Source organism: Lepisma saccharinum, chromosome 21 (assembly GCF_977018435.1).
Source record: "Lepisma saccharinum chromosome 21, izLepSacc3.1, whole genome shotgun sequence".
NCBI lineage: Eukaryota > Metazoa > Arthropoda > Insecta > Zygentoma > Lepismatidae > Lepisma > Lepisma saccharinum.
In genome coordinates this window covers 36,889,202-36,915,631 of record NC_139249.1, presented here as the reverse complement: position 1 = coordinate 36,915,631, position 26,430 = coordinate 36,889,202, and the positions used below count along the sequence as shown (strand labels likewise).

General features: G+C 41.2%; 1 protein-coding gene across 4 annotated transcripts in view; it reads right to left on the bottom strand.

Moving 5' to 3' along the window:
* Positions 1-26,430, bottom strand: part of LOC146004507 (PTB domain-containing engulfment adapter protein 1-like) — a 162,920-nt gene that overhangs the window by 30,122 nt on the left and 106,368 nt on the right. For 3 of the 4 annotated variants that reach the window (XM_083143375.1, XM_083143374.1, XM_083143376.1), the window contains exons 2-3: positions 14,458-14,552; positions 10,104-10,168 (exon numbers count right to left, since the gene is read on the bottom strand). In XM_083143375.1, coding sequence (XP_082999501.1) covers positions 10,104-10,168; positions 14,458-14,518 — 126 coding nt within the window. In that variant the 5' untranslated portion in view covers positions 14,519-14,552. The remainder of the gene's footprint in view (positions 1-10,103; positions 10,169-14,457; positions 14,553-26,430) is intronic. The other variant, XM_083143377.1, reaches the window with a different exon arrangement.

The following is a 26,430-nucleotide window of genomic DNA, read 5'->3' as shown; positions in this document are numbered from 1 at the left end:
CGATACAACCACTTGGCACTGAATAAAATTGACATCACGAAAGGGAAAACCGTCGAGACGTACGTTGCTGAAGTTGTTTACAAGGACGCAAGGGAGGGAAGTTAGAGCTGCATGTGGCAACACGGGGATACTGACACAATCTGAGGGGAAGCGAGAGATAATTGGTCACTTTAGTTTGCAGGTCTACCGGAGTTTTTTCCCTTCTTGGTAGACATTTACATCTCTAGAAACTTACAAAGGTTCCTGGGTTCCATTACCGCTGGAGTGATTGAGGTATATGCCTATCGTTATAGCCATTCTGATCTGAATCATCCTTCAAGCTTGACTATATTTTAACAGTGGTTCGGATCCCACTTTCAACTGCAGCTGAAACCTACAGTGAACCTATCCGACCACAAAGTGGACTTTTGAAGCTTCACTCGCATCCCACGATAACGAAGAGTCTCAGTAACTGTTACAATTCCAACAGCTCTTGGTAGGGTATCTAGAAATCCAACGCTCTCAACTCCTGGAAGCACAGCTACAAACGTCAACCCCTTTCACCAGAATCAACCCGGGCAGAACGAATTTCATCACTCAAGGTGGCTGCGATCGTTAAGAGAAAATTGCACTGGGAAAGGCGACGACGCGAGGAAGACCAAAAAGACCTGATTCACACACTCATCAGAAAGCTCACGAGGTCACATTTCCGGAATTGCGAGCAAAGAGGGTCAGGGCTGCGGAGAGCATCTCGAGAGCGCCTCTAATAAGCCACTTCAGCTGTGTAGAGGAGGCGGGAGGATCGAAATCTGCATACGGATGGAGCACGTGATTGCCTCTCGCGTAAATAGCCCTGACAAACATTCACGATGACGGACTATATTAGAGAGGACGACACCCAGCGCATTCACAATGGAAGTCGGGCAACTTTCACACATGCCGTCGCCTTAAGTAGCCCCATTAAACTTTTTTCTGCCTTCGTTGCAGCTGAGCGACGATGCACATGGTCGACTCCGGCTAGGTTCAGACGTGTCCCCTCTTTTTTGTGTGCAGACAAGATGGCTTACATTTGCCCCGCTGGGAAAAACAACGCAGTGTGCTAGTTGTGAACAAGTAAAAACCTAAAGACGCCAAGAACTCAATCCTTGCTTCGTTAAGGACTTCGGGGTGCTTACATTAATCAACTGACGTTAACATGAGGCAGAAACACGACCCTCGGGGGAGGATTTGGGGTTAAGGCGTAGACAGCACGCTCGAACCTCTGATTGCACTGTAGCTCGGGCCTTTCCCAAATATACTTGAAGTATTTTGCAAAATGAGAATTTCCTAGCCAACAAGTGATAACCCAATTTCTTCCCGATTCAAGAGTTTCCGGAGACGCAAGCCCCTTACCACCCCGTCACATAAGCTACTGACTACAGTCTACAGTACTACCGTCCCCGACGGTGCAGTGGTAACGTTGTCTTGTAATCAAGGCGTTCCAGGTTCAGTCCCCGGTAAAGGCACAGTGGTTCCAACCCACTTTATGCAAGTACCTGTACATAAAGTGGATTTATAGCAAAGTTTAACCTTCGACTACGCCACGTTGTATTCTAAAATCACTGCAAGTTCTCTGATGACATAGGTGAAGGTTCTACCAAGTTCAGATCACTATTTGAACAGGATTTCCTCTAATTTTGCAAAAAAATATTCCCTCACCATTCCAGGTTTACCACATACGTAATAGATAAGTTTTCAGACCGTTCTTTAGAGTATTAACATAGGGTGACTTGTGGGGAAACTGACGGTTTGCGAGTGGCTAGTACACAGCCGGTAGTTGTGGAAGGGAGCTCTGGGAGAGACCATTCGCTTCGGGGCAGCCTGCAGTTTCATTTCCAATGGAGCAGTGGACGATACAGCATCGCATGTTCGCGTACAAAACATTTGTTCGAAATGAGGAGTCTCAACGCAACACAGCGGAACTTCCGTCGCCATTTCAATTCCATTTTTGAAAGAACGTGTTTATTGCCACACACCCCGTACATTACGGGAGTTGCAAGCTGCCATTACATACGAAGTGAATTTGATTGACAGAGCTGTTGGCCCGCGTCATGGCAGACTTCTGGCGGAGAATGGAACTCTGCATTCAAGAGGATGGCCGCCACCTCCGTTACGACATTTTCCATACCTGACTATGTCAACTCAAATGGTAACTGCTGCCCTTACGTTTCGTACCAATAAACTCATTTTCTCTTTCACAGTAACTGCGTACTCTTCATTTGATAAACGTCCGTTTCCCACAAGTCACCCTTTACTTTAGCTCAGCTTACTACATAATTTCATAGTCCATGTACAACAATGACTTTCAGTCATAGGTCGAATTTCCTGTCATAAGTCAGTTTGAAACGGGTTCAGTATAATTTATTTGAACCCGGCATCTCCAAGACAAAAATTACAACAATCCATCAATACAAGCACAAGGAATGATTATTTGGGTGTAATCCAAGACTGTCGAGACAGAATTTCCAGGGTGCACTAGGATGATTACCGACATTTGTATCACAGACAAAACTTGAAATTCCAAAATATCATAAAATTCATGCGTTTGTTACAGGAACTTTCTAAACGCGCTATGCATCTGATCCAAGGGAATGCAAAATCTGGAACAAAACTTGAGATTGCGACGAAAGCAAAATGTTTTTTGGTTCCCTTGCCATGGTGCTCTGTCAGCCGCGAGGGCAAGAAGTCTCCTTCCCGACTGCGATTCCAGTCACGGATTTTTTCACTGTTAAGTGTCGCAGCAGAGGAGGAATCACAGGATTTACCGCCAGAGCTCGCGTAAAATTAAAGGAGGAGGAGGAAGTGTTCGATCTGACCTTGGCGAATCACGTACCACCTGGTGCTCCGCGTGCTTCGGCACAGTCCTTCACTCGAGAAGCTACTCGACGGACAAGGTGGAGGAAGAATTCAGCGCACGTTCGTAACGCAAAGGAATTTAATTGTCTACGTTGCGATCTTGTCGTACATGCGTCACGAACATGGGTTTGGTTCCAACTATGGAGAATAGCAACAAACGAGACCAAGATCCAATTACACTGACATCTGCCAAATTTTTGGTTCAGCTTGTGCAAGTCGTCAGGACTTGAGCTAGGCTGCACTAATGGCTGGAATAAGAAGGCGCAGACAGGCTACTAGAGACCGGATCGTCAGTTAATAGTTTGATCCAACCTCACGGGAATTATAATCCAATAAATGAGGTGGAGGATAGCGCAAAGATCAATCACTATGAAAAAATCTACTCTATCCGCATACGCAATGTAAACAAATACACGTGACTAAGAAATCCTATTGGCTGTTCCAATATCAGCTGTGCACAGCAATCTTGCGCGTTTGAATATAGTGCATGTGATAAAGCGACGTTGAAGTTGTGAGACTATGAGCTGTATAGCTACGACCAATATGCTCGTGGGCAAAACACTGGGAACTTCATAAGTAAGTATTTCTCGAACGTCACGTGGTTTCGTTAAACTTCGTTCAAACCGTGAACGGGGAAATTACAAGCGAGGAATTTGTGCAAGGATTCTAACATAATGAAAGGCCATGCATGAAAAGTAGCAGTTTCAGGCGTACTGTACATTGTCAATATTGCGAATCTACATTAACGTTCATTGCATTGACGTGAGGTGCTAACATTAGTAGGAAATGCTTCATCCACCTAAAGTTGATCATTTGTTCATATGTCACGGAACCTTTGCTGTTTTAGCAAATAAATTTCTGAAAATTTAATTTCGAAAAACCGCTACGATATTTAAAATTGCATTGTTTAGAAATTCCTAGAACAATGAAGTAAGATTTCGTACGATTTGCTTTCTCGCTGCTATCTAAATAGAAAGCAGGCCTAATGTGTCATGAAACTATTACACGTATAACTAAGGCACCTATGCTAAACTGGCGGGTGGAAAGCAACCAATCAGTGATCGGTTAAGTTGCGTTCGGCTTTCATCGTTTACTTTCGCTCGCAGTATGAAGAACCATATTGTGAGAGATCCGATCTTACCAAACTTATTGTAAGTGCATAGTTGCTCCTAAAACGTGGTCGCAAGTGAGATTGCCACCCGCTCCAGCACACACACCCTTCAAAGACGACTGAAATAATTAGCACCCAAAGTCAGCTGCCAGTAGATTTGGCGTTTAGTATAGCTTAACTATAGTATCTGCCCGGTTTCAAAGCAGATGCACGAAAACATAGCTAACAATACCTAACTTCTAAAACGAAGCAATTATGGCAACGCTCCAGCTCCAGAAGAATAGGATGCGAGGGAATTCTCCCGGAATGCCTCGGCCCCAACAACATGCAAGTTTTCCTTCACTCTCATCACCTTCCATACTTTTTCTTTGAACTGGAACAAGAGAACCGGTAGGACGAGTTTGCATGAGCACATGAAGCTTTTCCTCCCTACCGCAATGCCTGCCAGAGTTTCTCACTGCCAAGGATGTCCCGTCACTTCAAGTGGATCACGATTTGTCCTCGGCGAAAACAGCAACGAAGAGAAGCTGGAGCTGCTATAACGGCACCTCGCAGATTTTGCCATTCTGGCTGGCGTTAGACCACAACGGCGGATGCTATGTCTAATAAGGCACTGCACCTATGACATCTACCTCCAAGAAGTCTTAGAGGTGGTTAATCAATGACACAGGTATGTGTTCATATCAAGTAACCCAACTATTGCCATCGTAGTGTCGAACATAAAAGGGGGTACAGTGGGATCCATGAGTATTACCGTGCAAATTGTCCATCACCATGTTCGTGTACTTTATTTGACTCAATAAGAGCTTCAAGAATTAAAAGAAAACTCAAAACAAGTTGAGAATTTCTGCACCAGCATGCATGAAAATCCAACGCTTAAAAACACATAGGATGTAAGAGAAAAATTTGACTCTTTTCTTTTTGTGAATGAATCCTGCGAATCTAATGTATGAATAATATGTATACCCGAGTTCATAAACAAGCTTGTTCGGTACGCATTGATTACCATATTTTTTTCGAGCCATTTCTAGTCCATACTTTCCTTTTTTAATTTTTAATAAAAGCACAAAGTAGTAATTCTCCAACATTCTTCAAATTGCTCGTCCATCTTTACAGATTGTCTGCTCTGCGCAATGTTTTATGAGATCAAAAGTCTATCGACAAGTACGGTGACAAAAGTATCGTGCGAGGCGAAAACTAGCAAATGGGTAGGCAGTCCAGCGCCAACTAGGGCATTCCTACTGGAAATCTAGTTCCGTGTGATTCAGGCTTTATAGTTTTGGTACCCATTCGCCGCTACTGGTTGCTTCACATGAGCAGGAACCATCTGTGAATTTGAAAGGGATTTTTCGAAACTGAGCAGGGTGGTTCCTCACTCATCACATTCACTTTTTCCAGATTTTTCTGCTAACTAAAAAAAATCGCAGATCACACTGTGGTGCTCTAACATGCACCTGCTATTCAAGAGGATTGAGGTTTATCCCACATTGTTAAAAAAAATGAACAAAAATAAACTGAATAAGAATTTTATACGGAAACTGAAAATCTCCCAGGAGGAAAGTGGTTCAGGAAAAAGAAAGTTAAATTCCAGAAGGTGGCAAGTTTTTTTTTTTTTTTTTTTTTTTTTTTTTTTTTTTTTTTTTTTTAAAAAAAGTCCCTGGCCTTGCAAGTTTGGAGTGAATTTTTATAATTCCCCGACTTTTAGACTCGCAGGCTGATTTCCCTGACTTTTCCAAGACATTAGGGACTCTGGAGAGATACTTTAGAAAAAGTGGTTGCTCAAACAGAGCAGGTCCAGGACAACACCACAATTTATGTGAAGTGCCCTTATTTCAGGGTAACTATCCCTCGGTCTTGCTGTTACAAATCTTGCAGTAAACTACTGACAAGCTATGACGAAAAGGTAAAAGTCGTGGCAATATTTTTGGGAACCGACAATATCCACGGACAATCTTCCACCCTCTTACCACAGGAAATGTACAAACTGGATATCTTTTGACGAGGATGTCAACAAAACAGGCGAGGGAAAAGAGGGTAAAGTAGCTGAACAAGGAAAAAATGCGTGAAACGTGCCGAATACAATGGAGCAACATAGCATTTCCATACAAAGAGGAAAGAAAATATAGGTGGCCGTGGAAAAACCCATTGTCAAAGCAAGTCAACAGGGCTTTGTCAACCAAGAAAAACAAACTTCAAAAACTAGCCCAGTGAGTGTCAGAATCAAACGTGGAAAAACAAGGGAAGGGAGATCAACAGGTGCATCACTCAATACTGATACGATACCGGCAAATCGGCATTGAATGCCCAACTGTTTCTCACAGAAACATCATTTGTGACGGAGCAACTCTCAGGCTTCAGGGTGGTGATTAAAAGAAAACCGCCGGAGGGTGAGCAAATGGCGCATCAAAGTTGCCCCGTTCATTACCTTCTCTTCATTCGCATTTGCAAAACTGCAGCCTGATCGTGCAAAACATGCATCTGCAATTCCTACTATAGCTCCAGTCTCACAAGTAGATCGCCAAGTACGTCATTATTCACATGTTAATGCTTTGCTGTAATTGGAGTGAATAAATTACAGTTTCTTTCCCAATTATGAGCAGAAATGCAGCCACGGTATGAGTAATGTTAATTCTTCTGTTCCCACCGCTGTTAGAAAGTACAGAAGAGAAGAAACCGGTCCCCGGACCTTGAACCACACAACCTGGAATCTCTTGCGATGACGAAATCGACGAGCCAACCACCGGTTATTTCTCCCTCATATTTTTATGCTTTTTTTTATTATTATTATTGCAAAAAGAATCCATCACATGAGAGCATAGCAACCGTGACGTAATTCAAACTGAAAGATCCTGCCGCAACCAAGGACTGAACTTGTGGACTGCAGAAACTGGTTCGGATATATCGAGTGCATCGTGGTTCAACTTAGACTTGAATCATTCAGGGGCGTAATATGGATAGAAGAACAATGATTTCGGCAGTTAGGGTTTGTGAGGGTGTTAGCATAAGACAATGTCCAAAATACGACAAAAGTGAAACGAAAGGCAGGCCACGACTGGGATGGAGGGATGCTGCTAAAATTTGAAGACTGAAGGTGATAAATAGGGAGAACTCTAGGTTGAACGCGGAGAGGCCAGGGCTTAGCAAAGATTGTAGTGTTCGAGAAACAAAGTACGTGAAAAACCGAAGGGGTGGAAGACGAAGAAAATAAAAACCCAAGGGGTGGAAGACGAAGAAAATAAAAACCCAAGGGGTGGAAGACGAAGAAAATAAAAACCCAAGGGGTGGAAGACGAAGAAAATAAAAACCCAAGGGGTGGAAGACGAAGAAAATAAAAACCCAAGGGGTGGAAGACGAAGAAAATAAAAACCCAAGGGGTGGAAGACGAAGAAAATAAAAACCCAAGGGGTGGAAGACGAAGAAAATAAAAACCCAAGGGGTGGAAGACGAAGAAAATAAAAACCCAAGGGGTGGAAGACGATTGATTGATTGATTGATTTAGTTTATTTTACTTCGCGTTTTGTGCCTCTTGGCTAATTTGCGAAGATGGGAATGAGTGATGAAATGATGAAATGGATGAAAATGGACATTCACAAACAACCATACCCGACCGGGATTCGAACCCGGGACCCTTGGCGTCGCAGCGCGATGTGCTAACCACTCGGCCACAGGGTCGGGCTGGGTGGAAGACGAAGAAAATAAAAACCCAAGGGGTGGAAGACGAAGAAAATAAAGTGAAAGAAGAAGAAAATAAGAACCCAATGGGGTGAAGAAAATAAAAACCCAATGGGGTGAAGAAAATAAGAACCCAATGGGGTGAAGAAAATAAAAACCCAATGGGGTGAAGAAAATAAAAACCCAATGGGGTGAAGAAAATAAAAACCGAATGGGGTGAAGAAAATAAAAAACCGAATGGGGTGAAGAAAATAAAAAACCGAATGGGGTGAAGAAAATAAAAACCGAATGGGGTGAAGAAAATAAAAACCGAATGGGGTGAAGAAAATAAAAAACCGAATGGGGTGAAGAAAATAAAAAACCGAATGGGGTGAAGAAAATAAAAAACCGAATGGGGTGAAGAAAATAAAAAACCGAATGGGGTGAAGAAAATAAAAAACCGAATGGGGTGAAGAAAATAAAAAACCGAATGGGGTGAAGAAAATAAAAAACCGAATGGGGTGAAGAAAATAAAAAACCGAATGGGGTGAAGAAAATAAAAAACCGAATGGGGTGAAGAAAATAAAAAACCGAATGGGGTGAAGACAAAGAAAATAAAAACCGAATGGGGTGAAGACAAAGAAAATAAAAACCGAATAGGGTGAAGACAAAGAAAATAAAAACCGAATGGGGTGAAGACAAAGAAAATAAAAACCGAATGGGGTAAAGACAAAGAAAATAACAGAAGGGGAAAAGAAAGAATGAAAAACAAATTAAGAGAATGAACATGAAAGAATAGAGAAAGATTGAAAAACAGTGTGGGGGAGAAAGATAAAAGCTGTGTCTGGTCAGTTCCACATACCTCGTTTATTAAGAGAGGCTACAGGAAAGTAATTTTCAGACCAAAAGTAATTCTTGATTAGTGTGATTGTGCACAAGTTGCACGGTTTTGAAGCTTTTAAACTACCTTAAATGTCTCCTCGTGATACATTTAGCTGATCACACTCAGTGGAGAACGAAGTACCCCTGATTCTGAATCGGCTCATATTAGTTTTCGATGGTTTTTTTTTTTGGGGGGGGGGGATTTAGACAATTTCCAGCTTCAGAAAACATGCACATACGTGCATTAATCTTGATGATAAGTTCTACAATATCTCCATGATCCTGACGAAGAACAAAGCCTAGTACCGTGACAATTCTACGGCCGTTCCTCTGCCTTCACCCAGATAGACGCAAAATCGCGCATCGGTTAAATAATTCGTAAAAATTAACTTTGCAGTAGTGCGGGATCTCTTTTCATCCCGTACACCTTTATACCGAGTCGTTGCATGGAGTTGATACAGTCACAATATTTCCAGCTATAAATTACGCTTTCAAGAAGGTTTCCAAAGGTTTGGAACTGGAATTATCTTCCTATCGGCAACTTCAAGGTTGGTTAGTGGACACATGTGTAACACTGGCTACCTCTGAACAGGATGTTTTAAGGGAAACAACATTGGAAACAACCCCACACTAGCAGTGTCCCTATGTGGATGACAATGGCTTTTTATTAGCTAGGAGCACAGTTCGTCTTAAGTTCATTTTAGGCTCATCGGGACTGGACCTACATTGGGTAATATGCCTCAGACAGGAATTTAAACCGGAGCCTCTTTATACCAAGAAAACTGTGGTAGTAGACAAATGTGGATACTGGGAATTACCATGTTTCGACAGAGCAGCTCTCCGGATAGCACATCAAGTTTTTTATGTAAAGTGAATGAGATTGCTGCAAGCATATAATGCCAAGCTCTAAGCTTGAATCAAGCCAACTTGTTACCGTGTCAAAATTCAGCAAACCTGACATGTCAAGCTTGCATCGAGCTCGTCACAGAAAGCTGCATGCTTGAAACAAGCTTGCATCATGCTTATATCAAGCTTGACAAGCCACAAGCAAGCTACCTTGAACTTGCCACAAGCTTTGGTGCTATCGGAGTCTCTTCTGTTCTCTTCAGAAATAATAAATGTAGTTCAATGTGGTAGTATTTCCTTGTATTATGTTGTCTTTTTACGTAGTTTCCCTGCATCTTCGGGCTAATGGGATGATAATGAATGATGCTTACATGAAACTAGACGGAGGATCCCCATGACCAAACCATGACTAGTACCCGGAACCTTCGGTGACGAAATCGTGAGTCACTCAACTAGCTCTACTATAGGGGTGAAGAAGTATATGTATAGTATTCTGGGTGGAGCGGGAGGTTATATCACCGCATTAGTAATTCTTCACACGTCTGTTCGATGCCCACCACTAACTAATGCACCCAAAAACTAAAAAAAGGTACTTCGTGGGAATGTTCAGTCAGAATAAATAATGAACTTAAAGAAAAATTGATATGTCCGTTTAAGATTCCATGATGCTAAATTAGATTAACATTCAAAGAAGGGATTAGTAAATCTAAAGGATTTGAGAACACAGTCTATTGCTTACCTTGACTAGATATGCAATGTGGCCTCTTTGAAGTGCATCTGGAGAATGGATCCAATTTCTGTTTCCTGCAACAAGAGAATAAGAACATTAATGCTCTGTTGTATGAAGTCACTATTACACTAACAAAGTAAACAAACCTACACTACAAAGCACGGTTTATTTAAAATATTAAATATTTGATGTATTCATTCAAATTGTAATGCTGAACTAAAATGTATAACCTGATAAAAACAATGTTGTAGTTTAATCGCCCACAAAAATTATCATTTTCCATCTATTACGTTGTTTCTTTTTAAGCCCCATAGGACGCGAGGCCCATTCAGGTTGGCAGATTCACTTCGCCAAACCCTTGCTACGCCTATGTTGATTATACACGCCTCACAAAAAGTTTGGAATATTGTTATATTGGGCATTAGGTGATACGCACATCCTAAGAATGCAACAACACATGGTATCTGTGTCTGCTGGACGTTCGTGTGTTTTCGCCGACATATGCCACCGTGCCTATCACCTATTGCCTAATATAACAATATACCAAACTTTTTGTGAGGAGTGTATAAAATGTGACTATATACCCATTCTGGTCTGGCTCCGTAAGATTTGTGGATTTCGGACAGGTCAGTTCCAGATAGGCTTTCGAGAAATAACTTCACTCAACTTCAGGAATGAAGATAAATATGAAGTTAGCGGCCGGAAGCCTATCCGGAACAGTCCTGGCTATTACCGAAACGATTCGTTTTAACCAAGACATTCAATTTTCTGACTCCAGTTTGATTAGTTTAAGCCCCTCGCCAATATTGTGTGAATAATGCAAAATAAGTCAGTGCTGACGTCACGATAAAGATTTTAATAATCAAATCGCTGCAAAATTCAGTTTACGCACTTGCTTCTACCTCCAGCCACAGGGACACTTCTGGATTGTACAGATCCCATCGCCTTCGAAGCAGAAGCGTCCGTGACCACATCCCATTGCAAAAGAGCCAAGGATTTCATTCTTTAGCAACGAGAGAAAGCAGAACATCTTCAGCTTATCTGTGAAGCTCCTCGCCCGTTCTTTTGCGGAAACGCAGCGGATGCTGGTCTTCCGGCGATGGAGGATTTCCCCATTGACACGCTCTGCAATCTCCCCCTGGCAGCGAGCGCAGTTGAGGCCATCCACCGTTAGGCGGTTGCAAGAGAGCGGATGTCATCCGATGCACCGCTGACGACCGAAAAAACGAGCCAGCCTTCTTTCGGAGGTTGCGTGCGACAATTTCAGCTGCCGAGCCCTTTGACTACCGGTGATCGCATTACGTACTTCCTGTGCCTTCAATTTAATAGGACATTGCTTTCAACCTACGTCCCAGTGGAGGTTTGGTGTATTGGTTAAATCAATCTCGCAATATTCTCTTCAATTTCACGTCTCCCTTCTACGTCAGGATAATCGCAACGACGAGGAAGAACGATAAGACAAAGCACGAGAATATTGATTTGTGTCTTATTTCGCTTTTCTGGCACTTTTGGCAAATCGCGAAGATTAAGAGGAAAGGTGATAAAATGAAGTTTGTGAAAGAGCAAAAATGGGCAAGAAAACACGAACCCCATAGAGGATTATACTCGGGAAGAAAAAAATTCAGGCGCTAGCCCCTTTTTCTCAAGAGCCAGAATTATAAGCGTATATGCACGCACAAACACACATAGTATGTATATTTGCAAATACGTGCTATGAAAGCCATGAATCCAACTAAGATAAAAAATGTTATCTTAAAACATTTAATTTATGAATTTATACAAGATTGGATTATAAGTAATTAATTCTTGCACCTGAGTGTTCTTCTTAAAGAAGGCTCTACCGGCAATAGCAATACAATCTAATAAATGCTCGCTGTAGATTTTAAAATTCTTCTAGCAACAGTGCAGAAATTTACCATGACCGTTTATTATTCTGATTTAATGGTGCTGTACTAGTTATTTTTTAAAACAAGTCATGGAAATTTCTTTAAGTGAACTCTAAATTTAAAAGAAAATAGAACTGAATCTATAAATCGGGTGCCAGGTGAAAATTTCCAGGCGTCATCGCGATTGGGCGCCCTATATTTTTATACCCCTGATTATACTGACTGCGAGTCCACACGTCAGATACTCAATGTGGAAAATGCAGCAGAGGGCGTACCACGTGGAGGGTGTCACTCCTAACACGCACACGCTCGTGACTCTAACCAAGCCCAAGGGATTTATCCAGGATTTTGATCTGGGGGTGCAAGTCAGTTTTTCGAGGGGTGTAAAGGTAAATTTATAAAAATGGCCATAAATTGGGTTTGTGCTCTGGCTCACTGGCCGAGCCAGTTTACGTGACTATCTCGTCACCGAAGTTCCCAACCGAGTCCCGGACTGGTCACGGAGACTCGTTGCGAATGTCCCTTAATTTAATCTAATCACCCATCCTCATCATCGCGTAAAATAAATACATTAATTGGACTTGTGAAAAATTTTCTGGGAATGTTCAGTAAAATTTGAGGGACGTTGTAAGTGTGGGGCTCGGTCGTAGGGTTGTCCACTTTCTAGCAAAGTGTGTAGAAATGCATGTACCCAGAGTAAACATTAAATATTGTGGTGAAGTAACACCAAGCATGATCTTACAGTGGCGTGCCCAAGTGGGGGTTGGTTGGAATAATAACACCTCCCCCTGGCCCAAAAGAAGGAAAATATAGCAAAATAAGGGCAGATACTAAAAAAAACGTACGTACCATCCCCCTTTCGAAAAACCTGAGCACGCCACTGCTTACAAATACTCATAATTGGTGAAACCAAACACATTTTAGTGGTAATGCAGAATTGGCATTGTTCAGTGCCATCCTTGGGTCCTTGTTACACCATTTTCTGTCAAACAAGTACAGAGAGAGTGCCCAGGATTTTCTAAAGGGTGGGGTTTATCTATATTTTGTTGGTAGTCAGTCCTCATTTTGCCATTTTTTCCTGCTTTTGATGGTTTTTTTGGGGGGAATGCCGGGCCAAAGAGGGGGTTATAATCCCCACCAAGCCCCCTTGGGCACGCCACTGCCTTCAACACACCAACTGTGTGGCTACTTTGTTGCTACCACATATACTGGCAAGCATAGGACAAATTTCAGAGTGTATGAACAGTGTTTTTTTAATTTAAGTTCAAAAATCAATAGAGATTACCCTAAAAGAAGCAGGGTGGTCCTTTTCACGGTGTCGGGAAAAATGCGCCCGGGAAAATTGCGCTCTCGCAATAAAAGTGGGAAAAATGCGCCCTCTCAAGAGTAACCACAATGAAAAGTGGGAAAAATGCGCCCAGCACACACAACCTTCACCAACATTATAATATGTTGATTAAAACAACCTTTACGCAGCTTCCCCTCACACTTAACACAGGCTTGGGACTGTCAGGAAAGAGATTTTTTTTAAAAAAGTACAGTAAAAATATTAATTTTTCTGGCGTGTTTAGAAGCTGGAGATGATGTCCGTTATCATATATTTTTTTTAATTTTACTTTTGTAATTTTTATTTAATATGTTGTAATTTTTATTTTATTTCATTAAAGTTTTTATTTACATTTGTATTTCCATTTCTTGTGACCTCCGTTGACGATCTTTTACTCCATTTTTTGGATGTACGCCAGACTTCTCAGGCACTTGGTAAGGTCCTTGTGTGTGCTTGTTTTGTACGTACAGTACGTAAAATTTTGCTAATCTGTTCATCCAGTTTTATGTACGTTCGTTTCCTCTTCGTTCCTTCCAAACCGATGCTAGCTAGCCCTGTCATATTTGTATCCGCTGTTCCGCTTCCTGCTTCAGCGTCTTCAGAAGGGTGTAGAAGTTGGGATGAAGTCGAACTTTCTCCTGCAGCTTATTGTTCCACCCTTCGACAGCATTGTTCGTTCGGTGCTTTGCATCTCCACAGTGCCACACATCAACTTGTAGATTTGGATTTTGCAGCCATTGTTGCACAAAGTAGTCAAGAAACGCTGTCAGTTTTTCTCCTGCTGACTGGTCATGTGTAGTGGGCTCATTTTTCCCACTTTCTAATGTGGTTACTCTTGGGAGGGCGCATTTTTCCCACTTTTATTGCGAGAGCGCATTTTTCCCGGGCGCATTTTTCCCTGATTCCTTTTCACTACTCTAACTTTGACTATTAATCATAACCATTAGTAAAACTATTGAAGTACACACACTCAAGCTTCACTGCATGATCACTTTACATATACGGCCAAAGATTACTCAAACATTTACGATAGCTAGATATAGATAAAAACTCAAGTGTCCTGCTTACAGGACTACCCCAAAGACATGGACATGCATCATACCACCGCAAAAAAGGTGCATTTTCATTCAAAAAAGTGCGTATTATTCACCTGTTTTACCCGCATGTTTGTTGTTTTGTGTCCACTTCAGAAGCGTTGAGTTCCTCATCATGATGGGGTTACGACCGATCCGACATCCAAATTATCTGGAAGGAAAAAAGTACACACTTTAGCTTCAATCAGTACTGGTCAAGAACAGGATACTAACACTAAAGTGTTAATTTATAGCTAAACAGACGTTTAAGGAATGCAATTAGCACTATACCAGTTTCTTCTGTGTTTTACGAAACAAGCAACACGGGTTTATGAATATTTATATATGCTTCCTAGACGAAATCAAAAACTATGTATCAGGGGCGTATATTCTAGGCTAGCTAAGCTATCTGCGAAGCCTGAAGCCTAGAAAGTAACATACTGAAGAGAAATATCTTAGAAACTGTGTGAATTAAGCTGATTTGAAAAAGAAGATAATGGCGATTCTGAAGTCGGCAACCTGAATTCTTAGGAGTTGGCAACCTGAATTCTTATAAGTTTGCAACGGGATGGCAACGTGGCTTCCTTGAAGACGTCAAGAATGAGTCTAGTCTTCTCCCTTCCTCCATAGCCTAGAACCAGGTGCCATAGTGAGATAGCCCCGGTCTTAGACTCAGCATACGCCACTGATATGTATAGTTTATGAAACTATGGATGCGTCAACACCCAGGTTATTTTGACCCTTATACAATACAGGGACCAGGCTCAAACTGGTTCAAGTCCACAGTTACAATATAACTAAGGAATAAAGTTAACCACACTTACGCCCTTTAGTATACTACAGTTGTACACTCCTGAACAGATAAAAGTACAATACTCGATACAGCGTATACTCCCGGGACATTCATATTGAAGTGGTCAGACCCGGATTTAGGGAGGTGGGCTACGGATCTACCTAGAAAAGGGCCTTCACTGTGTTTCAAAAGGGCCACAAATAAAGAAATATAATATTTTAAATTCGTAAAACAAAAAATATAACCAACTATCTGACATGGCTTGGCCCAAAGATTTTAATAGGAATTATATATAGGGACGACCACACCTCAATTTTTGGGGGGACCAGAATCAAACTTTAGACTTACCTTGAGGAGGGGGGGTTCTCCCATAAAAATTGCTAACGAAATTATAAAAATACTCACTACCTTTCTTAAGTCCGAGGAGGTTAATAAACGTACCATTAACTTGAAAATTTTAATAAACCTGCAAATTTGGGGCGACGTGTCCCCGTCAAGTTACACCCATGGCCGGCCTGATAGCCACGCGCCTCTTAATACACCTACGAAGCAAAACGTGGCACGGTAACTTAACCTTTGATATCACGACATGCCGATAACGTGAGTTTCCTTCCCTTAGATTCGAGTTAATATTTCAACATGCAAATCTCTTGCCTATTATCAAAATTTAAAATTCTCAGTAGTCGAGGCGGCATTGCAATCCAAAAAAAAACAAAGGTGGAATGGCGTAAAAAGTTATTGACAATTGAAGTTTACTACGTGAAACGACCTTGATTCATACTGTTACGAAACTGAACATTTACAGAGGAAGTTAATTCCGTTGGCTTATTTCATGCCGGTTTTTGTTAGAATATTCAACGCGTTCAGCCACCAAACACACTGCACGTTTAGTCGGAGCAGTTTAGAAAAATCTAAATCTTTGGGCCTTTTCCGGGTAATTGTTCTCATTCTTGATTTGTTTTATTTCGCGTTTCTGCCACTTTTGTCTAATCGTGAAAATGGGGATGGATGAAGGGACAATAACGAACATATGGACGACAACACGAGCCCCATAGAGATACTGGCTGCGAGTCCAGACGACAAAGCCTCATTCTCTCGTTTCGAACAACCACGACCCTATTCTACATTCAGAATGTGAAAGAGACGCAGAAGCAAGCTATTGTTATCGAGTAATAGAAAGTTATCTGCGCCACGAAACTAATTACAAACATCTGACCTTCCGCATGGCGTGTGACTGCCGCGCGGGAGACGCGGGTTCGATTCCCGGTATGGATGACCTCGGGAAGGGATTTTTACGTTAGCGTCCCTGCGCAGGGGACACACCTGGGGAGTAAATTCGGCCGGAGCGTGATGCTGATCACTACCGCTTTCTTTTCTCTTCCTGCCTAATTCAACACGTTCCTAGTTTTTGTGAGCATGATGAGGCTGGTTTTATTGATTATGCTTTGACCTTAGGTAATTTTTGCCAACAAAATGAAAATAAATATTTGGGCGCTTTAAACATTTCACCAAAATTCATGTTTGGCAGGCAATTAAAAGGAATCCTGGTTACTTCCACCCGCTCCCCCACTTCTCTCAGAAATCTTAAAATTACGCAAATGCAAATTTGAAAATTCTCTCTACACGGTAAACAATATGTTGTATGGACCACTTTAGCACAAAACAAAATTTATTTGAATATTATGCATAGTTAGTTTTTTTTTTAGGTATTTGAAATTGACACCTACGGATAATATTACCCATACGATGGTAGATCGAAAATGTGTGGAATCCTACTTCCACACCACAGCCCCCAGAGTACTGCGCGATGCAAAAGGGTGGTCTGATTTTTAGACAAGAGGAAACTCCAACATATGAAGATTCTCTTCAGAAATCCTTAGTGTTTAATTTTCTTTTTCGTAATTTGAATACCAGTGTTTTTAAAAATATATTTACATTTTGAAAGTAATTCTAGAGAAAGGTCTCAGTTTGGCGGATAGCGGAGGAAAAGTAAAACAGAAAATTACAAACACCGGCAGTTCTATAGTAACGTGTCACCGTTAAAAGGATTCCGACATTAACGCCGTTACCCAAGTTGTAACGTTACGTTACCGCAATATAATCTCCGCAAAAAGGGGGCAACATATACAATGTTACGAAAGGCAGCGGCGTTCTACCGGTTCAAGGCCACAGGTCCAGGTTCCCGAAGGGGATAACTGATCCGGTTTGGTAGCCACAATTCCCATCTGAAAACGCGAGAGCAGGTACAATACCACCATAATTTCACCTCTCGAGCACCTCCAACAGGCCGCCCAAATAAGGGAAGCATATGATTACGTAAAAGATTAAATTAAACATGATCAAGCCTGTGTACCAACAAAAGAGGGGGCTTGAAATTTTAAGCTAATCACATCTTGTCTGATGTAATCAACGTGAGCAGCCTTGAAAGTGTGCTTATATCAGACATGAATTATGCACTTCGAAACAGGAACACCACGATCTCTGAATAATTCAACAATGCTTTTTCGCAAGATAATGTTACAATTGTTCAGCTGCCAACAATTGCACTGTTTTGGCGAATTGTACCCAGGAATGTAATGGTGTAGCAATTGTATATGCTTATATATCCTCTGGGCCTCTCCGATTGCATAGCGGTTCGGATCCCACTCAGGGGTTTAGCCATAATTTTCCATCTGATGGGTGCAAGTTCGCCTTGGAGAGAGAGAGAGAGAGAGAGAAAAGGGGCAATTTCGAGCCAAAATAGGCACAAAAGGGGCCTTTCTCAATTGTTACAGTGTGTTAATAAATTTGGGGTGTGTGTGAATAAATCACTGATCCAGCTACAAATTACGTCCCCAGTTCCGATTTGCATATTTGAGAATAAAGGACTTATAAACTAACATTATCACGTCAAATATAATTGTTATAAGCTTTATGAATTGCTTCGCTTCTAAATATTTTAAAACAAGACCACATGTGTGCATTGGACATTATTTTCTACCTTAGTGTTGCCCACGGGACGAGACGGGACAGGCTTTTAAAAATTCGAGACGAGACGAGATTGATCATGTGTCCCGAGACAAACTAATATTTTCGAGACAGACAGCATTTCACAGCATTTCCACGAGACGAGACAGGCCAGTCTCGTCTCGTGGGCAACACTATTTCTACGGCATTTATTCATTTAGTATCTTTTTTATAATACGGTTTTCATTGTAATTTTTCATGTATTCTGATTGTTAGTTTCCTTTTTATAATTTTGGATAAGGGTTGGTAATAAGAAGGGCCAATTAGGTCGAAACACACCTGCTAAATTAAGTCAAATTCCGATTCATCCCATCCATTCCTGTTGCCAATTTACACTAAGCTTCGATGAGAAAAGTGGCAGAATGCAACGGTACAAAAATACAACAAATGTGCGTGTTCCAATCTGCATAGCAAATTTAAAGTTACCTTCACCGATATAACTCTTGTAAAGGTATTTTACAAAGTATGATGTTGGTCATCGCGCCTCTAAGGTTGACGTTAACACGATAAGAATTGTGGGTAAAGCAAGTTCCCTCGGTTAACCCAGAATGTTAAGAAACCAATTTGATCATACAAGAACCAACTGAATAAGCAGCATGTAAGTTTGCAGGAAAGCTCTAGGTCTACAGCACACAGTTGCAGAGTTTGCGCACATGTTTCAGAGAACTGAAATGCACAGTCACGCCTTTACGCAACACACCCAACACCAATTAAAGGAGGATCATGTCTCGCCGTCGGATGGGGAGGGGGGGGGGCTTAGAGCTGGTGAAACGTGGGTTAAGAGCGGCAAATCACAGGTCATTCGCTTTGATCGCTTTGGAAAAATCAACATTACTTCATAACGAGACAGTGTGGCATTTACTTCACTTATATAGGCCAACTATACAAAAAATCAAGAAGGGTGCATTACGTATGCATGTATAAAAGGTAAAAAAAATGTAAAGTGCTCCCTTGTGCATAGCACCACGCCATGAAGGCGTATAGGGGGTGTGGGAGTAACGCCCCACACTTTATTGATCCGGTCGTGAGTGGGGGTGATGTGATCAGCATCACGCCCCTGACCGCCTTTACCCCCCAGGGTTTCCCCCAGGTACCCATGTTATTCGACGCTGGGTGGGCGCCGGGGCCGCTTCCATCGTTAGAAAAGTTCCCGGATTTGAACCGGCCGGGGATCGAACCCGGGACCTTTAGCATGGTAGTCAGACGCGTTACCGACTGAGCCACCGCGGCTGTGCATGTATTGTGTGCTAAATTACAGCCTCGACATAGAATATTTGCAGTCATAGGAAATTCCATGCATAAACACTTCCAATATTGACTACTTCTAAAAAGCTCTTCTAGTACAGTCACGGACACTTCTGGCTTGTAGAAATTTCATTGAGTCAAAATAGCATTGTTACAACCCAGAAGTGTTCTAGACTGTACACGTTCACTGCTACCTTCTAGAACTGCTAATTTTTTAAACCTATACATTAACAACGATACACACAATTCCTAGTGGATCTTTCGAGAGGCAGTGCGCGAGTCTGTCCACATACGTTAACATTTCGAGCTTAACTTACAGATCGTCAGCAAACCAGGTTTCGATTTGGGAGGAGGGGGAGGATTCAGCCCCTAGGCTCCCATCTATAAATATGGTCACAAAATGTTTAAAATTAAATGCTGCAAAGGTAACAAGAAATTACGAGAACGAACTAACTATTCGACATAACTTGACCTAACAGTTGCAACTAAAATGAAGTGACAAATTTAAACAAAAATCGCGCATGCAAAATAATATCGTTCATAAAATTCTCGTACACAAAACTTACGTTTGGATAACCACCTTCCCTTCGGTTCTATCGTTGCATTAAGACATTACCTGAAGTCAAAGATCCACAGTTCTTTGCCTCGGGCCACCAAGTGCTCGCTCGCTAAGCCGCGAGCCTGAAACTAGCTTTGCGCGAAGACTGCGTTACTACATGCGCTGTAGCCTCTACGCAGAACGAAAGGCGATGTGGGTGAAGGCTTCTGTCTGACTAGACTCGAATCGAACGTGCAAGCTACGGCTGTATCTAATTTATTAAGCAATTTAAATTAAGAAATAAAATATTATTTCTAAATAACTTGAATTAAATACTGACGTGAATTATATATTATCCCTAATAACAGATTTAATACAAATTGCTCTTATGTAAAAACCACCAATTGGCATCAAAAGTTTTAAAACCCTTTCAAGTTGTGTAATGTCAAAGAATACTTATTTGTATGTAAAGAGAGAAAGTCGATAATCGAAACTCTCTCTAATGATTGTTTAATGGTAAATCTACCACGTGCCAAAATTCACATCTTGTAAGACAGTACTAAATATAGCAAAATGGTCAGAAAAGGTGAACTGATTTTGCAAAGTCATTTAAGCAGTGTGTGTATCTTCTATTCCAAAAATATTGGAAACAAAACATCTGAAGATAACTATCAATATTTTATATATTTAAATCGTCCTTCGTTTCTCTGAGATTTCTCGAAAAATCCTGTACTGAATGTGTGTTCGACATTATATGTTAATAAGTATTTACAATATTTTACGAACTAATGTATTTTATGAAATTTGTAATAATATATTAGTTTATTTTGTTTATATATTTCTCATTGCCATGTTTTCTTTTCTACTATTCTAATTAGATCAATGGTTGTTATAATTGCCATTTTGTGAAAATAAAAATGCTTAACCAATAAGATAAGTCTGGATTGTTCACCGTTCAGGAGATGATCCCATCGGAAGTGCAGTGAAGTAGCGACAGGCGACTCCACTATTAGGGTTAGGGGAGTGCACCCTGAGTGAGAAACATGTGGGCTCGCTGTAACCGATGCAGCGATACAAGTCGTTTAGGGCTACCAGACTTCTTGTTTCACCTGGGCTAATCCTCTCTTTCGAGTGCTAAAAATGATCCGGGCAGATTTTTAGGAAAATTTGGAAATGTTCCCTTTTCTGTTATTTAATAATAAGTGTTAATATTATATCAGTCTTCAATTTCAAAGTAAAGAAATACGACGCACTCAGTTGCAAGCACAAAGCCAAGAAATTTTTCTTCCAACAAAGAAAAAATATTGGACTTTTGCAAATCTTCTGTTGTCGCCACTCGTCGCGTAAGGTTTTGATTTCAAAGCATGTGATATCTACCGCGGCTCATGGTGACCAGCAAGTTTCTAACAATACTGTAGGTAAGAATATGCGATACGCCACTGCTTTCTTTGATTAAGAGTTTCACGACATCAGAATTCGGAAAAAAACAATAGTTTTTAACTCCTGTTCTCTTGGTTGTTACATGTCAGTGGAGAAGTGAAGCTCTGTGAATCAGCGATCGGAACCATGCCGAAACGCAAACGCGATTTTAGTAACGACTTACCTTACAAAAACTGTTTCCTGACTTTAGGCCTGGAAGAAAACTCCAAGGCAGAATGTCTTGCAGAATGCAAATTTATGTTATTTTAAAGTAAGAGACAGAGTTTCACAACCGTATAATATTACGGGCATAGTGAATAAATATTAGAATATTCAGACATATGCCTATAATGAGGACTATTATTAGTTATACGGAAACTGTGTGAAATTGTTTTACAGGGGTGTGTGATCTATAAGCTCGCCAAATGCAGTATATTCTTCTTAAAATTCTTTGAAATGCAGTCTAAATAATGCACAGGGTAATCAATACAAAAGTGTTCTGGCAACTGAAAGAAAAGCAGCAAACTGTTGCTGCGGACACGCTCTGCGTGATTGACGCAAATCAACTCCTACGCACTTCGAAAAGGATACTAGACCGCAGCGGAAGACTTTCTGCTACCCCTAAAATCTGCAAATGGACCGGTCCTTCCCTTCACCCCCACTCCGTCTCCCCTCGTTTGGGGATCTTCGTGAGCGGTGAGCTTGTACAGCCATTGTGTAAGGTATAACCAGGGATACTGCAACAATTATGCACCTACACAGACAAACCCTCCGTATATGCATGTATGTGTATCCATGAAAGTAAACTGTATCAAGAGAAATTCTCCATCGTATTATCGTACCATTGCATCTAGAGAAAATGCACTGCAAGTTTTCCCTTACGTTTTCACAAATTAGTCCGTTAAGTGAAGCATACGCTAAACTGGGTTAAGTGACAACAGCTACTCGAAAAGTCGAATCTAAGTAGCACTAACTTTCAGAAACTTACTTTGTAGTAAATTAGTTACTGACCGCGCCCTCTTTAGCACAACCCTGCCAACAGCACTGCTTTGAAACAGCGACAGTGCCGTCACAAGTGATTTGCTTCTAAATTGGCAAACAAGAGAAAGAACCACAAGAGAATGAACCTCCTTTCCATTGCATCATTCTTTAAGGTCGGAGCGAAATGCAAACCGAGAAACCACCTGCAACCATCCACTTCGTTGAGAGAGTCACGAAGGAACCAACCCACCCTCTTACGCAACAGTTCTTGTGCATGCACAGCAAATAAAGGGGACGTGAAAGCAGACAACTGCATGCCAAAACTGCCCAGAACATGCACTCAAGTAAAAGTCGACACTAGGTATAGTGCAGGTATATCCCGGTCTTAGGATCGTGCAAGGTGTTCAAGTTCAAGATTCAACGATGTTCATTTGATTAGTTAGCACGCACCACGTAATCATACACCACACATTACACCGCTCCAGAACGTAGTGCAAACGGTGCAGACACCAAATCAACGAAATAGACGAGTCGGTGTTGCACCGTGTAACCAACTAGATGCGCGAGTGCAGTCAAAAAGTGCAGCCAACTAGACGGGGATAATATGAACTTGCTGTGTGGTGATCAGCACCTTGAGGGCTCCTAGTGCTGTAAGGTTAAAATCAACAATAAGACGCTACTGTTGCATTCTTTAAAAACACGAATGACGTTTCCTTGACACTATACTGCATGCCAACTTAATTATTATTAAATAAAAACAATAAACCAGGAGCCCTTTTTGTACTGAATATGTGAAAGACAAGAGCACATCACATAACACACATTGTCGTCGTAGTCTCATGTGCTGGGCACTCATTTCCAACTTCACTACTGACGTCATTTCGTATTCATTGCGTGTGTAAACTTAAACTTTGCACATAAAAATTAATCCTGCATTAGCATGCAATACTTTGAGTGATGAGAGTTCGAACTGAACATTAAAGCTATCCTTATCTATTCAATTTATATAAATATATAAAAGGCAAAGTTTCCCGTGCATATAGCACAGTGCCATGAAGGAGCAGGTGGGAGTAGGGCCCCACACATTCTCGATCTTGACAATTTTGGAGGTGTGTCCAGCACCATGCTCCGGCCGCCTTTACCACCCCCCCCCCCCCCCCGGGGTTGCCCCCAGGTACCCATACATTTGAGGCTGGGTGAGCCCCGGAGGGACAAGGCCAGAAAAATTCCAACCTTAGAACACCCACCCCGGGAATCGAACCCGATCTCCCGCGCGGCAGTCAGACGCCCACCTACTAGACCACCGTGGCCCTATACACACATACATGTATATATATTGTATGTATGTAAAAGGTTACCTATAGACCTTGCATTTTACAGCATGGCTGGATTGCGAAAAGTAACAGCCCAAGACCTTCGGTATGGTCAACTCCACCCTGAATGTATACAGTGAATATTAATATCTACGTAATTTACGTAACTATTTTGCAATATCAACGCATTTTTTTTTAAAAAAAAACTATATGAACTTATCAAATGTTATTAAGGTTGTTGATCTACATAATTTACCAGAGAACATACTGATAATATTGATTCAATTTCCACGATTATTACTAGCATTAACTTCATGCACTACTGCAACTTAACATTCCTGGGTATAAAGACCTGGCCAAGAGAGGTTTTTATCAATTATCATAAGCTTTTGCTGTTTTCTACGATGAAATGAATGAAAGGTGTCAGTTTTCAACGGCCCCATCCCGACGCCAATGGCTGGTTAACTTGTCAGAGGCGTTGCGCACCTACAGCCCTAGAAGGAGCAGCCCGAACTAACATTTTAGCAGCACAAGGATGTGCAAATCAGTAGGTAAAGGCAATCAATGCCTGTAGTTATTATCCAATATTCCGATGATCCACGTGCATCTGACGCAAGAACCTCCAATGCCAAGGTCTTCCTCTAAAAGCTCCTTTGTTCGAAGTAGTTCTCTATACGGAATGCAACAAGATCTACAAGTATTTCCGGGAATCCCCGCGCAATGTAAGCTATCATCTTCATCTTGCAGGTTCCAGGGGGATGAAATTGGCATTTACCTGGCTCATGATTACCACCGGGCTGTGGCGATTTGGCCTTCAGCCTCTTCGATCAGCTCCGGATCGACTTCGTCTCAAGGTCGCCAACAGATTCACGTCCGGCGTTACGTAAAGTTTTATATGTATATGTACCGATTGAGAATTAAGTCTTGTTTCACTTCACCTGATGTGGTAATTAAAAGCGAATTATAGTGTTGTCAGATTCCGACCAATGTATCTTTGGTAAAGGCTTCAAAGGGCAAGAGATGGACGAGAGGATCAAGACATTAGGGAGGGGTCCTGACACCCACCCTCTTCCCCGAAAGACCAAGTACTAAAATTAAAAAAATAAAATATACTTGTATAGCATTTGTTGCAAAATAGAGGGTTTATTTATTTATTTCCACCGAACTTACTGGAGGACAAGGATTAGATTGGGATCACACGGCTTTCAACGACAGTACCAAAGATTTGTGCACACTTCTCTTTATAATATTCATAAAATACTAGTCAGCAACTTTACTTTTCGTTAACTTGATCTTGCATCCTTTCTTGTTATTCAATAAATGTTCAATTCTTTATCTTTTTGACATTAATTTCCTTGGCAGGGCGGTTGTTTTAATGCACATTTTGGCGATCCCAAGTACACGTAAGCCACATAATGAACACGTGCTGTTAATCCAGTCTTTTTATCTATTCATATAATACAATATTAATTTCCATATTATATATAGACCTATAAATTATAATTGCGTATCAATTTAAAACGTTTAAATTATTTTCGATGATTCTGACCCACTCCCCCAGAAATATATTTCTAGACACATTCCTTGAGGAAGATGTACGAGGTCTAGTGTCGGACGGAAGCTTGAACTTTACACAAGCGCTTATGGAAGTATTCCTTGTTTTATTTACTCTAGGGATATATTTGACAATAGAAGCACATGAATAGAAAAGAGTGCCGAAAAGAGTAATGGTAAGACTAGAAATACGAAAGTGTGTATAAATACAAAAACGAAGTTAAGATGGAGATGGTTTTATTCTCCATAAGAAATATACGACATTAGGTCTAAACATTTGATATTTTCTACAGCCACATGTGCCACATGACAAGTACATAAAAGGCTTTTTTTTTTCATTTCAACCTAATTAATATAAATGTGTTTGCACCGTATGCAAAGCTGTACCTCGTCTCCTTGATGTAGATTTGTAGTGGGACCAGTGGTTGCGATTGGGTTGCAAATCTGGGGGGAGGGGGAAAGTTGCGAAAACTGGGGGGGGGAAAGGACAGTGTACGTTCTCTTGATACATAAGGTTTAGCATAGTGCGGGGGCAAAAGTAGCAAAAATTGACGCACCTGCCCCTTTCTACATATTACTAGAAAAACTTCTGAGGAGGATATTCTCCTTCACGATTATCTTAGTTGATAGACAACATTCAATTGCTCAGCACAGTACATTCTGCACAGCGAAATAATGAGTTGCATGTCTCGTACGACATGTATCATATTCGCAAAAAGTATGCGATAATCTGGTAGCCATCTGTGCATCCTGAGCAGAACTGGCATGATTGTGCACACAGTCATGCCTGTCAAGAGTCACACTGAACATACGCGAATCATCTTGCAAGCCATTTCTTCCAAGTAATGTGCTATGATCTATGTACCATACATAGCAATTTTAATAATAGCCGACAGTTAAATAAATGCATATGTACATCATGTTTCAGTTGTTCACACACACCTAGGTGGCTACAATGGAAACAAAGTTCCAATCCAGTACCTCTCGCAAGAAATGTATATTTTACTATGACCACGGAAAGTATGTTCGATTCGTCTCGTCTATTGTAAAACATACGTGGTAACCTCGCGAAACAAATCTCAGCATTTAGAGGCCACGTCGCCAATTTCGAGAAAGGAACGAGAGAGCAAAATTATGTGATGAACGCTTATAAATCCTAAGTACTGTATAGTGGTCGTGTAGCATTCTGGTCACAAATTTT